General features: G+C 40.3%; 1 protein-coding gene across 2 annotated transcripts in view; it reads left to right on the top strand.

The window, feature by feature from the left end:
* The first annotated feature begins 653 nt into the window (after nucleotides 1-653).
* cacna1ha (calcium channel, voltage-dependent, T type, alpha 1H subunit a) overlaps nucleotides 654-15,694 on the top strand; it is a 132,962-nt gene continuing 117,921 nt past the window's right edge. For both annotated transcript variants that reach the window (XM_011478367.4, XM_011478366.4), the window contains exons 1-2: nucleotides 654-897; nucleotides 1,789-2,222. In XM_011478367.4, coding sequence (XP_011476669.1) covers nucleotides 1,813-2,222 — 410 coding nt within the window. In that variant the 5' untranslated portion in view covers nucleotides 654-897; nucleotides 1,789-1,812. The remainder of the gene's footprint in view (nucleotides 898-1,788; nucleotides 2,223-15,694) is intronic.

The following is a 15,694-nucleotide window of genomic DNA, read 5'->3' as shown; positions in this document are numbered from 1 at the left end:
TATTGTCCTTTATTGTTTTAATTTTTATTTGTATAACTACAGCAATATTTGTTTCTAACTTGTGATGTGATGATTAAAAGGGATTGATGGTTTAGGATAGATATTTTGGGGATTCACTGTTAAAGCTTAAATTTTGGTTTGTTTTGTTTGTATAGGAACTGAAGTGGGCAGGATCCTACAGTGTATTGTTTTCTGTTTGTTTATTACCAGGTATGTATGAGAAAAATGTGAGTGTAAAATGTGTTACAGAGCCTGTATAAAGTTTTAAGCTAGCATGCCGCGTGCGGAATATATGCGCCCTTTTTGTATGACCTCCTGTCAGAGAGGAACTGGAGTGGGCAGGATCACACAGTGTATTGTTTTTCTGTTTGTTTATTATAAGTATAAAGGGAGACTTGTCTCCAAGAGGTAACACTGTGTCACAGCATATTATTAACCAGCACAACGCAGAAAGCGACCGGTTATATATATATATATATATATATATATATATATATATATATATATATATATATATATATATATATATATATATATATATATATATATATATATAATACACACACACACACTTTATTTCCAAAATGAATTACTAACAAAATATCTATGTCTAAAATGAAATGTTTGTGTCATCTTTGGACTTCCATACTTCCATACTTACCTGGTAACATCATGAGACGCTGCCGTTCAGTTGAACGCAGACCACAGACTACTTCACGCGTCTAAAGGATTTACAGGAGAATTTCCTTCTTCCTGCTGGATTTGCGTTGTTCGGTTCCGACCACAGGGATTAATTTTTTGAGCAAAAGGACGAACGGGAGGAAAGAAAGCGAGCGGGGCTAAAGCGACTAAAGTCGCAGACATTCTAATGGAAACTCCCGACTCCGTTTCGATAAGGTAAGCCGGTCACTCACGAAAATACAAAGAAGTTACCTCTGTGTTTTGTTTTGTTTTTAAAAATCATTTTAAATTGATATATTTCATTCTAAAACCGTATAAGGAGCGGTCCGTTTCCTTCCTCTCGGTGGGTTTTTGTTTCCTTCTTTAAAAAAAATCACAAGTACTTTACATTTTTCCGTTTTAAACTATGGTTTATATTTTGTTTTCTCTTTTACTCTTTGAATTCGTACCGAATCCATTCTTGAACACATGAAAGCAGCCTCAAACGTTTTTCATATTTACGAAAAAAAAAAAAAAAAATACGGACCAACCAAGCCCATTAAACCCTCAAAAGAGTAAACTCTGTTTTTTTCAGGGATTATTATAACGAGTCTCTCTTTATTTCTGTTACAATAAGGATTAGTGCATTAATATAAAGGTTTTTTTTCTCTTCTTTGCGCATCAGCTGCCACCATAAAAACCTTCAGAGCAGAGAGATCCATCTGTTCAATCTCATAGCAACAGGAAGACAGATAAAAAAAAATCCGACTCAGTTTTGTCATTGAAACTGACTACAATTTTACAATAAAAGCTCATGAATTGCCTTTTGTAACTTTCTATTGTCCCAAAAAACCCAACTGTGCATTTGGGGCTTTTATTTTCAAAGTCTGCCATGAAGGGGTAGATGGAAAGATCATAATAAAGCTGTAAGGATTCCAAAGCTAGCTATGTTTCTTGATATGACTCCTTGTGTGGTTGGGAGGCAGATCTCTCTTTCATCCTCTGTCACTGCTCCTCCTGCCTGTAGAAAACCACCCGTTACTCCACCTGCACTTCTGTTTGCCACATCTCCGCCCCGCCTGTTTCTCTGCTTGTGTCTAACCTTTACTCCCTCTGATGTTTCTCCAGAGCGGCTTTGCCTGATTCTCTATCATGACTGATGGCGAGGGGAGAGTGCGCTTTCAGTACTCGGACTGCCCGGAGCAGGAGGAGGTGAGGCGCAACGCACCGAAGGCCGACAGGAACACCAGCCCAGGTCATGAGGTTGACCCCGGAAGAGGGCGAGATGAGGAGATGGAGAAGGGAGAGGTGGATAAAACCAAAAAGCGGGACAGCCGTGGTCTGGGGGGGGACGAATGGAGCCAGGAGGTTCAGGACAACGAGGTGCGAGAAACGGAACTCGATGTGGACGAGGAACCAGATCCCGCCAATGTTCGTGTCAACCTATCCAGCATCTCGTGTGAGGAGGAGCAGCCATTTCCCGCTCTGGCTCCAAAGGCTTTTTTCTGCTTAAAGCAAACTACAAGGCCTCGCTATTGGTGTATTCGGATTGTCTGCAACCCATATCCTTTCACAACCCTGGAAAAGTATCTATGGAGGGTGGTAAGATGTCATAACGCATGTTCACATTCTGGTAATTCACATCTACAGTGTGTGCGGCGGCTTAGACGTCTTTGAAAGTGTTGCATTCCCAAAGTTTGGTAGTGTTTTTGGACTAATGCAGTTTAAGAGGTTTGTTCAGGTCAAAGGGTTACGGGTCGTCGGTAGGGCTGGGTGATATGTCTTAAAACCACATTTATTTTCCACCAAATTCTATTTCTGATATAAACAGATTTTTTTCCTCTACCTTTACTTTCTTAAAAAATATTACAAATGATCAAATATATTTAACAAAAGCGCTTTTTAAAATATCTCCCTTAGGGAGTTGACCTGCGACTATATACTAGATGTAAAAATGCAAAACATGTGACGAGTGTTTTGTGAGCTGCTGCTAGCTTTAGCATCTCTTATGCTACATTCACACCTGGCTTAAAACGCGTTTTCAATGAAAAGTCTTTGTAGAAACATATATTCGCGTTTCAAGCTTCTGCGTTCAAAATTCTCGCATTGCTACGCAAGTTTTTAAGTTTGTTTTCAAGCTTTACGTACAACATGTGCAGCAATTGAACCCATGCTAATAGTTAAACCATTTGAACTTTGAGCAGTCAAGGACTCAGATTTGGTAGTGATGTATGAATGGCTTCCCTTTTTAATTCATGGAAGTTCCAAACGTTTGAAAATTGATCCTAAAGGAGAAATTGATAATTTCGGTTTTGGCTCGGCCGGAATTCTATGACACCAAGTCTTTCATAAATCGGAATAGAGCCCCGAAAGAAAAAGTCTGGAGAAAAATTCACCAGATTTGCACCGCTTTGACATTTCACAACTGTAGATGCATTTGCTTGTATCTGGTAACGACAGTTCAGTGTGAACACCGTATGCTAAAAGTGAGTTCAAAAACCCACGTTCAGCGCTTGTTTGAACGTAGCATTAGAGAGCAGAACTTCTCCCACTTTTAGTAGCAAACAGATTTTGTAGCACGCAAGTCTGAAGTAGGAAAACCGAAGTAGTTCCATAAACCTGAATAAACTGTTAATTCTTTGTGAACAAGTTCCTCTGGGCTAGATGTCCTTTGGCGAGAGACAGGCGGGTCGGCCTTACTCGGAACAACAGAAGGGTGCGCAATTTTTAATAAATCAATAAAATCGATTTATTGGCCAGCCCTAGTCATTGGTGAATTTGCGTGAATACGTTTTCAAATTAAACTTTCTAAAATATTGCATTAAAAAATGTCTTGAAACGGTTTTAGACGATTGGGTTAAAGTGACTGATTGTGCCTCCCTTTAGGTTATAGTTTCATTAGTATAGGTGAAAGTTTTGTTTGGATCTAGCGGAATTCTGGGTTCATCTTAAATATTGTATTGTAGAGCCAGAAAATACTGAAAATTGCATAGAATAAGAACCTGAAGTCTGAATGACTTCTGTTTTTGGAAAGTGCGATGTGGTGTGAAAAATCCCTGCATGCATACATTTGGGTCCTTTTTTATTTATTTATTTTTCTTGGGACACAGAGAACATAAATACTCATGCAGGTTTTAAAATGAAAATTAGGCACCTCCTAAAAAATGACTTCTGTCCTCAAGTGTTTAGTTTTGACTGCTGGGTCCATCCAGGAGGGTTTTCGTAACAGTGCGGCGTGTTATGGCTTCCTGTGTGTAGATAGATGGTGGAAGCAGATTCTTCAGAGGAGGATTGAAAGGTGTTTGAAGTTTGAAAAGAAAGGTTGCAGACACAAAGACAGGCTGCGGCAAACCTCAGGGATCCTGCATTTCTCCACCTGGGTTACCTGAGATGGCAGTAGAAAGCAAAGGAACAATAAACCGTGGTTAGAAGCTAGGCGGTGTGCAGAGATTCATTTACTTTGCCTCCATCGTAGATTATGATCAGCTCTGAAAAGTGGACTTGATGAATCATGAGATTGTCCGTCTGACACGGTGACGTGGGTCAAGCCCAGATTGATGATTCGTCACACTGCAAGTCAATGTGAGTCAGCCAAGTCTTCCTCACGACTCTCGTCTTCAAAGCCTTGGATCAGGTGTTACCTGGCCTGACTGAGACATATGCAGCAGACATGAAACAGGGTTTGGTGCACGGCTGATAAACAGGGACTTTGCGAGCGACTTCTTTGGTTTAGGAAACGAGATCCGTCTGAAGCAGAAGAAACTGGTTCATACAACATACACAAATTATGTTTTTTCTGAGATTGATGAATACAGTTTGTTTTTTTTTCTTTGTGTTGAGGCTTCAAAGTTTAAAGTCAGTGCAGCACAGACTGTATTTAGACTGAATCTTACACCTTACAGCCTGATGTCTTTCCACCTTTTCTGAGTCATTTCATGGTTTTGTCAGTTGAAAAAACAGTTGAACTATAAAAATTTTTTTATCCTACTATATAAGGGTTCCTAGATTTCTGGCAAACCATTCAAACCGTGCAATCTGTCAATGCCAAATCCGGCAATTTTGAGTCAGTTTGATTCTCTCACATAACTGCGTTGAATGTTTCAATGTGTTCTGGGTGATGCCCCGCCTCTAAATGTTGTTTTTATGATCGCAAAACCACCCAATTTCTGCCTTTTAACCCGTTAACACAGAATGTATCGCAGGTGACACCTAAAAACATGCGCTGTTTGACATACCGTAACTCCTCAACCACGATCAATGTGAATCCGCTGATACTGATGCAGAGAAAAGTGGTTTTTCATATCGGTTTTGCTCGCATATGCAACAAATCACTAGCGTAAAATATTTATTAACGGTGTAAAAATGCTTTTCTCTGTGACATTATCAGCTGATTTATGTTCATTACGTAAGCACTTCACCAGTGTAAAGCGCAAAGTTGCTGTTCTCCGTTTCAGAATACACTGGAATTACGCCAATCACATGATTGGATTACGGTAATCAAAACAATGTAAACACTGGTGCTAAAGCTGAGGTGTAAAAGAGTTAACGGTATCACACTTGCTCAATTCAATTCAATTCAATTTGATTTGAATAGCCCAAATTCACAACAACAGTCGTCTTGATGGGCTTCGCATGGGTAATTGAATAGTAAAACATAAAATCAAAGACTTGTGTCATCTCCATGGGAACAGGGGAACACTCATCAATATAGATATGTACTTTACGTTTGGTCAACAAGACACTAGCTAAACTTGAGCTGAAAATCCTTACATATAAGCTGTCAGTCATCTGTAAAACATTTGTTTTTGTTTCTGTTTACATAGATACATTTAGAAAACTGCTGTTTAGAAACATGTGTGTTTAGTCAGGATAAATGAATCATTGTACTGTACCTACAGAACACGGATTTACCAAAGAGGGTTCTTAAAATTAGCATTTTGTTCTTGGTATAAAAAATTAGAACGTTTTTTTATTTTTTTCTAGCACATGAAAATAAACACTACTTACACTTAGAATAGAAACACAGATGTGCCCCAAACAGAAACAATTTAACCCTTTAACACCGGAGTTGTTGCCAGCGACACCTTAATAACACAGGTCTTTGACATAGCGTAACTCTTTGACTGTTTACGTGATCAATGTGAATCAGCTGATTCTGTCGCTGAGAAAAGCGGTTTTTCATATCAGCTTTGCACCAACATGCAACCCATTACTAACGGGAAGTGTTGCATTTCAGCGCAAGGCTGCTTCTCTCCGCTTCAGAATCTGCTGGAATTAAGCTAATTGCATGAACGGTTGAAGAGTTACTGAAAGAATGTAAACACTGGAGCTAAGGCTCCGGCGTTGAAGGATTGAAGAACTTCCTGACCAGGTAGAACACTCCCCGATTGAAGAATCTCTCTAAGTGACGTGTTGTAAATGTTACTCATCTTAATATTCTCCAAAAGGTCACGCTTTCGGAGGATACCATGTTGTGTAACATACTGTTGGAGTGGAGGTTCTACTTCAGAGACTCACCGGCAGATCCTTTTGTGGTCAGCACAAAGCTGGCACATGTCTTTTTTTAGGAGTGATGATGGGCTTGAATGTTGTCTAAGGTGATGGAGGAGCTACTAAGTGGGACACACTACAGGCTTATCTTACATACTTACATGAAAGTGGGGGCAGGTTATCTCTTTAGATCTCAAGGGAGAACACTTTGTGTCTTTATGCCTAAAAATGGCGCAGACATGGTGGTCCACAGGAGTCTATGTAAATACAATCCAAAGCATAAATAGTCTGCCACTCAGGCAAAATGTAGAGAATGAAAGAGTTATGCATTTTTTTTCTGAAGCTATTATTTCTTTTCTTCTTTGGTTCTTTTCAAATTACTGCTCTGTGTGCATTAGCAGGAAGAAGGTCTGGATCTTTCCCAGTGCAGTTGCATGAGTCATTTATCCCATTTGATGATTAAAACAGGTCAACAGTTGCTCCTAATTACTAGAATGGCATTTTAACACAACATCATTTTGCCTTCATCTTTTTTATTAGGCTCATCATCACTGATCAGCTTTGTCATCTGTCTTTAATTACAACAACAATTTAAAGTGAGTGGCAATACTCGATACTTATTCTTCTTTGAAGTGTATAATAATATTATGTACAATAAAGTAAAAGTCCTAGATTAGGAAAAATATGTAATATAAGGATGGTGTTGGTAATGTTTGGGGTTTGCTCAGCTGCAATCAAGGAAAAATAATGAGTTTAACTTTTTCAATGCATGCAGGACCATTTATGATTGTTTGCCACTTACTTGCATGGTTTGATTGACCTTTTATTTATTTAGGAAATACATAAAAACATGATTTATTTATTTATAAAGTGATTTGCATTCCAAATGGGACGTATCCGTTGGTCTTGAAAAGCCAAAACTCCCTTAGACTTCTATTAAAAACGAAACAGCTATTACAAAGTCAATATATTTGTCAAAATAACCTCTCTTGCTCTTTTACCTTTTTTAACTTGTTCTTGCTAATACTAAATATTTTCACAATGTTTGATTGACAGATTCTTCAATGCCTGATTTTTTAAATTGTAGGGGTGTGGCCTTCCAAAAAGCTCACTCCTGATTGGTGAGAGTGGTTGCCATTATATGTTACTTAGAGCAACCAGGACAAAATAAATATATATACAAAAGGTTTTCTGTGGGTGATGTCACTCACTTGGTCCAGTTAAAGACAATGGGATTTGTAGGACATGCAGGAGGTACAAATTTTGTTTCGAAGACATTTTTGTTTTTTAATGATTAAACCACTTGAAAGAATGGGGAAACCTTTCTAGAAGGAAGATTTTAATAACGTTGTGACACATTGAATTAAACTTTATGCATTTCGCAGAAGAGAAATTCACCCGTCATGGCAGCTTAAAGGAAAAAGTAGCAATACAGGAAAACAATACCTGGATAAATAAGAACTGTCATCGACTTTATTGATCAAGATTTAAAAATAAAAATAAAACTTTTTACCTTTTTGCAGTCACTTTTCTGTCCGGTCTGTGGGTCCAAAGCGGCTTCACTTGTCATTGTGATACATTTTTTTTTCTGCCACAGAATTATTGAGACCATGATGCAACAGAACACAAACCAGATAGTAGTCAAGTCCTCAGCCAGGACAAAAGTTAAAGCCAGAGAAGACGGCACATCATCGTGGAAGTGAGCCATTTTCTGTGGGTGACGTCACACTCATTCGGTCCAGTGCTCATATACAGTCAATGCTTACAATTTACTCGGATTACAGTAGAGCCTGAAGTTAAACGATTTTTTTTACTTTAAAAAGCAAAACATTCCTACTAAACCTTAACATTTTTTTTAAATCATGGGTTTTTAGCTGCTAAATAGAATAGAATTTCCTCTTTTATCATCTGCCGTGTCTTTGCCTGCATACAGTAGTTTTCTTGTCATTTATGCAGAAACAATCAGTTTCTTACTATTTTTATGAGCATGGTAATTATGTCTGAAAATGACTTGATCTCTGCAGGATGAGGAAAAAAGACAGTTGGCCTTGTGGGTCGTTTCTCTGACTGCCACCCAGAGTCGCCTCCTGGGAAGAAAGTGACACTGAAAAGCTTCTTTATGGGAGTCTTATTGCTTGTCTTTCTGTATTTATACACTGTGTTATTTTGTGTGCGCCTGTGTGTTAGATGACTCATTATATTTGGCCTGTGATCGTCATGACACCAGATTGAGGGATGTTTGGTGCATATTACTGTGGAGACAGAGGGATTCTATCTTTCTGACGTCTGAAGTTCTGGCGTCTGCTGTACTGTCCTCACCCACACTGTGTGTAGTTCTGGAAAAGGTCAGGCAATTTAGGCCTGACTCCTCTTTTGCTTTCTGTAAACTTTCATAGACCTTTTATTAATTCCACCCCACACAATTCAATTGATCTGGAGTAAGACCCATTGTCATTGTCCATAGCAAACAAAGAATCTCAAGACATATCCATCCATCTCCACACCCACTATTGTACCGTTCAGGGTTACGCGATTGCTGGAGCCTATCCCAACTACTCAAGAGCGAAGGCATGGTACACCCTGGACAGTTCACCAGATTTGCATGAAACTATGTCGGTATATTTGCACCCTGCACGGTCAAGTTAGGGCTGCATTGTCAAAAATAACGTAGGCAATAAAATTTGGCAAAAATGAATTATTGAAAACCAGTTTATATACCATGTTATGAACTTTTATTAAAGAGTCTTGTTCTTTTACCAGCATGTGTACAACTCAAAGTGTACAAAGACAAGTTATGTAGCATGGAAGAAAAGATTTCCACAGTTGAAAATGAAGCAGCGATTTGGCTTACGGCGATCCAAGGAATGCCACAAGATGGGTACTAACTGTTTTTTTTTACAGCAAAGTTGCAATGATAAGAGAAAGCCTGTTGAAACTGAAAAACGGTTTTTGATCATATTTTACTGAAAGAAATTGAGGCTTCGAGGCTTCAGTCCAACTGAAACATAATTAAAACAAGGGACATCTAGTGCCCAACTGGAGAATCCACAAAAGACGTTTAGCAGGCAAGATAAAATGTCATCTGGTAATGTTTTTTTGAATTATACATAGTAATATATCCTATAGGATAGCTGCAACTACTTTTATGGCTAGATACAGGCTGTCTCGTGGTGAAAAATAAGAAAACCTTTAATGGGCATTCAGGTGGTTTGCATAAGAGTGAAAATGTTCATATACATTTTTTTCTACAGACATGGTGACAGGTGACAGGTCGTAGCAAAGACGTATACGACACGCAAGGGTTAAGTAGGTAAAATCCAGGTGTGTCATACAGATATTTCTTTTTTCTGCACGCTAACAGTCCGTTTCAGGCTGTTAGGGCAGTCAGGGCACCAACGCTTAACCCTTTAACACAGAGATGTCACTGGTGACACCTTAAAAACACATGCTCTTTGACCCACCGTAACTCTTTGACCGTTTACGCGATCAACGTGAATCAGCTGATTCTGACAAGGGGAGAAGCAAAGTTTTATATCAGTTTTGCACCAATATGCAACACATTACTCGTTTAAAGTGTTGTGTAATGGGGCAATTACGATTTTATCTGCAACAGATTTAGATGATTTACATTGATTGCAAAAGCATTTAATTACTGTAAAGTGTTGTATATCACCACAAGGTGACTTTTCTTAGCTTCAGAATCACTGGAATTGCGTTAATTGCTTAAATGGTTGAAGAGCTATGGTGGTTAAAAGAATGTTAACACTGAAGCTAAAGCTCGGGTATAAAAGGCTTAACTAAGCACTACAGTGCTCGGTAAAGGCACCGTAGGACAGCTTCCCCCGCATGTAGCTTTACAAATACTTTCAAAATACACCAACCACACAACAACTATGCTTTCCATGTCTAACAAGCTTCAAGGGAACTGCAAGACACACCTGTGGTCCCGTTAAGTTCTGCCTTGAAGATTCTCTTTATGACCCTCGGTGGGCCGGAAACAACCAAAAAACCCGCATCAACCCCTGTACGTGTGCATGAGACTACCTTTACTTGTTTGATTAATTTGCCTTTATTGCCATGTTAAAAGACAAATGTCTGGTTCCATTGAACAAAAGAGAAGTGAGACCTTTGCATTATTGTGGGTCACTATCATATTTTTACTTGCTTGTATTTTATTTAATATACAAGCCATAATGAGAATGTAAACCATCCTCCAGGTGCTTTATGTTTTGATAATATTTTTTCAAATTCTACAAAATGGGTTTGCCAGCACAGCGGTGAGGTATGTGTGTAGGTATGTGTGTGTGTGTGTGTGTGTGTGTGTGTGTGTGGTGAAGCGGTACTCGAAGTTCAGCAGAATCCTTGTTTATTTCCAGGGTCCATGTTTACCGGATGCTCCACAAAAAAAGAAGATCTGGAACTATAAGCGCTGTTTTATACTGAGTAATCGCAGTGTGTGTCCCAAAATGTGCAAATGTGGATCCTTGAGTGTGAGAGTGGGTCTGTGTGCTGTCAAGACACACACTGTGGGTGCAGATAAGGATCCATTAAAAATAAGTATTGAAGCTGCGATGTTTACAATTCAATGTTGGTTTATTGTAGATCAAAGGTTATCCTGAAGAACTCGTTGCTTAACCTGCCTTTAGTTAGCTTCATTTCAAACAGCCAGTCAGCCTCTTATTTTCTCTGACCATCCTAAATCATGTCATTTAACCAGTTGAATGATTGAGACAGACTTTTGTAACAAAACCAGCCATAAAAGTAGATCTAGTGCAGAGCTAATGCAGCTCTGCCTCCCCAGTATGTCTTTACACTCAGCAAGCGACCTGTCAAGTTCCCAGTAGTGGCAGTGCCACACTGATTGGCCATCTGATGCTGTGGGAAGGGCTTTTTTTCTCTTTTTTTCCCAGCAGCTGTTGCCATGGAAGCACATCGTGTTGATGATGATCTTGGAGTGTCGGCTCACCCCCTGAAAGCCCCTCTGGTTTGGCTTGCAGAGGAAACTTGGTGCAGGATAGTGCGTGCGCAAACTGAGGCGCGTGATTGGGGGCTTGTGGGGGAAGAAGTCAGCAGGGAACAGCAGAAGATAGGCGGACGGATGAATGGAGCCTAGTTAAAAAGTCATCAAAATAGAGGGATGAAATGGACTAACCGAGTTAATTATACAAACACTGTGGCGATGAGGCGAGTAGGAAGAGGACATGCAAAGACTGCCCATCAAGTTGCGTTCAGTTTTTAGGAAGCACTCCGATAATCTTTTGATCTGTTGCAAAAGCGGTCCCAGTGGTCTTTTAATTATGATTGTTGTTTTCAGCCAACATTTAAAAAACTAAGATCTCTGGGACATAGTTTTTTGCAGAGTAGATCTCAAAATTGAAATTCACCTCTGAGTTGTGGTTGGGACCACTGGCATAGAGCTGCCCTGCCCCCACGTCCCGTTACCCATAATTGAGAGCTCTCTGTTTACACTTTCTGTCACGAGTTTGCCACGCCTCACACACCCAACCTAACATTACGGTGCAACAAAAAAGGTGAACAATATCGAAACTACCCAGCCGTACAGTTTTGAGCCAGATGCCAGCTCGGACAAGGAAATCATTAACGTACACGGGTTTAGTTGTCCTCAAGTGGACGCATCAGATTGGAGGGGTGTAGGGAGCTTGTGGCCCGCCCAGTGGATTTTCGGCATCACCAATACACTCTTCTTCAAATGGCAATTTTCTCCTGATTCCCAAAGATTTGAATAAAGCAAAAACTCAGAAATGAAATTTTAGGCTTCATTTTCTCTTTAATATGTCCTCCATCATCAGAAAAAGGCCACAATTTTCATCGGAGTGGGTCTTTAACGAGGTCCTGCTGTTCAACAGCGGTGCACTGCCGTCAGCCAATCAGAAGTGCGAGGGATGTGAGTGCACCTCTCTGAGCTCTTGTCTTCCACTTGGCTCTCCATTGTCTTTCCCCGGCAGAGTTGAGGGTTGCTGCAGTGGAGATGCAAGAGCTCAACCCTGCCCCTCCTCCCCACCTCCTCCTACTGCCTCCTCGAAAAGAAAAAAAAAGATGCAGCTCAGAGATGTTGCTCTTTTTGTCGCTCCTTACATCCCTGTTGTTTTTTTTTTGCTTTTAATTTAAGATCTTGCAGTTTTCTATGGGTTCCAATCAAACACAATAGATCATCCATTCCCTCTCCGCATTCCCGCCAGTGTCTCGGCATTTGACACTAACCGACTCAGAGGGTCTATTGATGTATGTGCCTGAGTTGTTGATGTCCCGGCGAACTGCAGGTTGAGGTGGGGAAGGAATGGAGTTCAATGATTGCAGATTTATTTAGGCCATAAAAAAAATAAAAGGAAGGAGGCGAAAAGATGGAGAGTCAGCAGGAGTAATTGAAAAACCAAGAGATGTCAGAGGAGCTGCTGCGCGCCATCTCCTATTCAAGCCTGCTGAGTTTCATAAGCTGAGAAGGTTGGCGGGTAAGAGGGGGTTGAAGGTCGGCGCAGGGCTCCCTAGAGACGCTGCATCATCTCAGGATGGAGATGGTCTCCCCAAACTCCTCACATTGCGTCCTCGCCTGGATGCTGGTTTCTGGTTTTTAGGTCATACTGCCTTGTTGCGCATGCTGTTGAGTTGCTGCACTGCTGTTTTTAATGAGCTTTTCCTTGTTTGTGTGTTCTTGCCCCTCTCAGTCATGTCCCCACAGTTAATCTCCACACAAATAACTAATCTTTCTGCACCGCAGATCGCTTTAAAGCTGAAAAATAAAGGAGGGAGCAGTGGAAATGTAAAGAAAAAGCTCTTGGCCTTTATGCTCTGCATTAGAGAAGCTTAAAAAATGTGTTGACGAAAGTTTCTAACAAAGATCAGCACAAAAAAAACTAAACAAATCGTCAGACTGCTCTGTTGGATGCGTGATCAAAAATGATAAATTAGCTTGAATGCTTGCTTGAGTGCACATGTGTGAGCATGCGTGTGTATAAAAGAGTAATGTGGAGATGGATGAATAAATAAAAGATCTGGGATATCCATAAGCATCGAGCTCCGGGTTGTCATGGCGATGCAGACAGCACTGCTGCGTTTTTGTGAGTGTGCGATAATGTCGCTGCAACGTTTCAGTGAGTGAGCGTAACTTTCTTTTTTTTTGTAGTGCGATACTCGCTTAAAACCCCTCTCCCTCCTCCTTTTTTTTCTTCCTCTCCATCTCGGCTGCACTAAGAGGAGTTTGAATAGTAAAGCAGAAGAAAGAGAATATGAAATCAATGTTTGTACCCAAGAAGAATTATTTGCATATTTTTGTCTTTCATGCATTTTAAGCATGCTTTTTTGTTTCTTGCACAAAGTGAAACTGCATTGTTGTTTTCATGTTTTTGCTGCATAAGTGAGGCTCTCAGCATAGCAGCATTTCACTGGTATATCGTGATACCTGCGCATCTCTAGAGCCCTCAGCCTTTTCTTCTGTAGTTCTGCTGCTTTGCAGCATGGGTCGCTGCCTGGTCCCCACCCTGGACGCGAATGCATCTACCTGCGGTACAGGAGAGTGCTGACGGAGTTCAATCTGAATCCCCGCACTACTAAAAATGTGTTAGGAGGAGAAAAAAATGTAAAAACAGAGAGCAAGCAAGTGAGGGAGGAATACGTCTAGAACAGTGGGATTCTCTCACTAGAAACTCTACCTGGTTACCAGGCAACAGAAAATTACTGCTGAACATCGGAGCACCGGAAAAGGGAGGTTTTATCAGACGACGGCGTGTGTTCGTCCACATTTGAAAGCTGAGTCAATACGTTTATTATTTATGAAGCTTCTGTAGTAAAAGAGTACATGCTGATGGATTCTGGAGGAAGGGACATAAAGGGTAAATCAAGGTTCCCCAAGGGTTTTCTTTATTTTGCAAGGTATAAACACAAGTGTTTAGTGTACATTTTTTACGCAAACTGTCCTTAATCTCCTGCATGAAAACTGTGATTCAGTTCGTAAGTGACAGCATAAACCGAAGAGAATAGAACCGAGTGCCCATGCTGACCCTACCCTTCATTTTCAACCTTGAGTTGCTGCTCATGTTGGCTTTTTTTCGACTTACTTGGAATCCATTCGAGGATGTAACTGAACTGACTCTGAACTCACCGAGACACATGCAGAGGACTAGAACTCCTCACATCTGCTGGTTGTGCTGCATGGCTGGATAAAGACATCTGACCAATCCCAGTTTTAGTGGTTTACGTAATAATCTGCAACACATGCTGCCATTATAAAGCAAGAGTTTCTATGCGGATGACATTAGTTTGTGACATTCACAGATAATTACAACCATCAGGTCTCATCTTCTACAAGTTCCCCTCCAACCATATTTTTTGGACCACAAGGGCCACTTGAAATCTTTATTATGTGCCTTACAATCCGGTGCTCTTCATGTATAAATAATGGTTCTGCTTACTGACCTGTAACTCATTTTTTGTGGTACGTTGTGCTGAAAAACATGTCAAAGTATTTTAGTTTGACTTTGGTAAACTACGAAGCTGCACTGCTTACTGGATTGTTGGAGCACCACTGTAGTCAGTCAGTAGCTTGGGAGATTCATATGTACTGTGCGTCCACATAATGAACTGAAAAGGTGAAGCTATGGACGCACCAGGTACAGTATGTATTTAATTGTTGTTTTGACGTTGACAATCTTTAACACCTGTCCAGGGACTGTAGGTGAAAAATAGCCTTTGGGCTTATTCTGGCGCATTGCAGCAATGCTTTTAATGTGCACTGTCCCTGATAAATAAACAAATAAATATGACGTGTGTTCAAGAGCACACTAAACGCATTCTTATACACACATTTAGCCCACTTGTGTTCACACTGGACAAGCAGGGAGGGGCCTCTTCTATTCCTTTCTTTTTTTTTATTCTACTGTTTACTAGGGCATGTCCATCAACAGTTGGAAGAAGCTTGGTGCGAAATGTTGAAGGGGTGCAAATCTATTCAATGATGTCATTAGCAGCCGCCGTTCATCTACGTTAGCGCGTAGCTGCTAGCACTTGGAAAATACAGAACAACATTGTTTTTTTTAACTTTAAACAGACCATGAAAAGACAAAAAGTCAGTACTTACATTTAAATGTAAGCTTTTATCCTTTAGAACACACCCACCTGAAGAAATTAGTTTCTCTCTACAGCGCAACGCGGATCACGCAAAGGGGTTAGTCAGCCCTAAGTCCATAACTATTTTTTAACTATTTTTTTTTAAGGAAGGCCATAAGCCTTCCTTAAAAAAAAATAGTTCAGACTCCACTACAGCTCCAAATCCCCATACAATTGGAGCAATAGGGAGGAACCAGTGGGGTAGGAGGTGAATTCGATTTCGAGCTTGGTGTCATATAATTCTATCTGGGCACAAACCCCAATTATTCATTTCTCCTTCATGATCAATTTTCAAACAGTTGGTACTTCCGTGAATTTGAAAGGACGCCATGCCGCCGCCAATACCAAATCAAAGTCCCTAATTGGGCAAAGTTTTACCAGGTTTAACTATCAATGCATGTTCAGTGGCAGTGGGCTTTGTACA

This window comes from Oryzias latipes, chromosome 8 (assembly GCF_053564925.1).
Source record: "Oryzias latipes strain Hd-rR chromosome 8, Olatipes_Hd-rR_3.1".
Classification (NCBI taxonomy): Eukaryota; Metazoa; Chordata; class Actinopteri; order Beloniformes; family Adrianichthyidae; genus Oryzias; species Oryzias latipes.
This window is presented reverse-complemented; position numbering and strand designations above follow the sequence as displayed.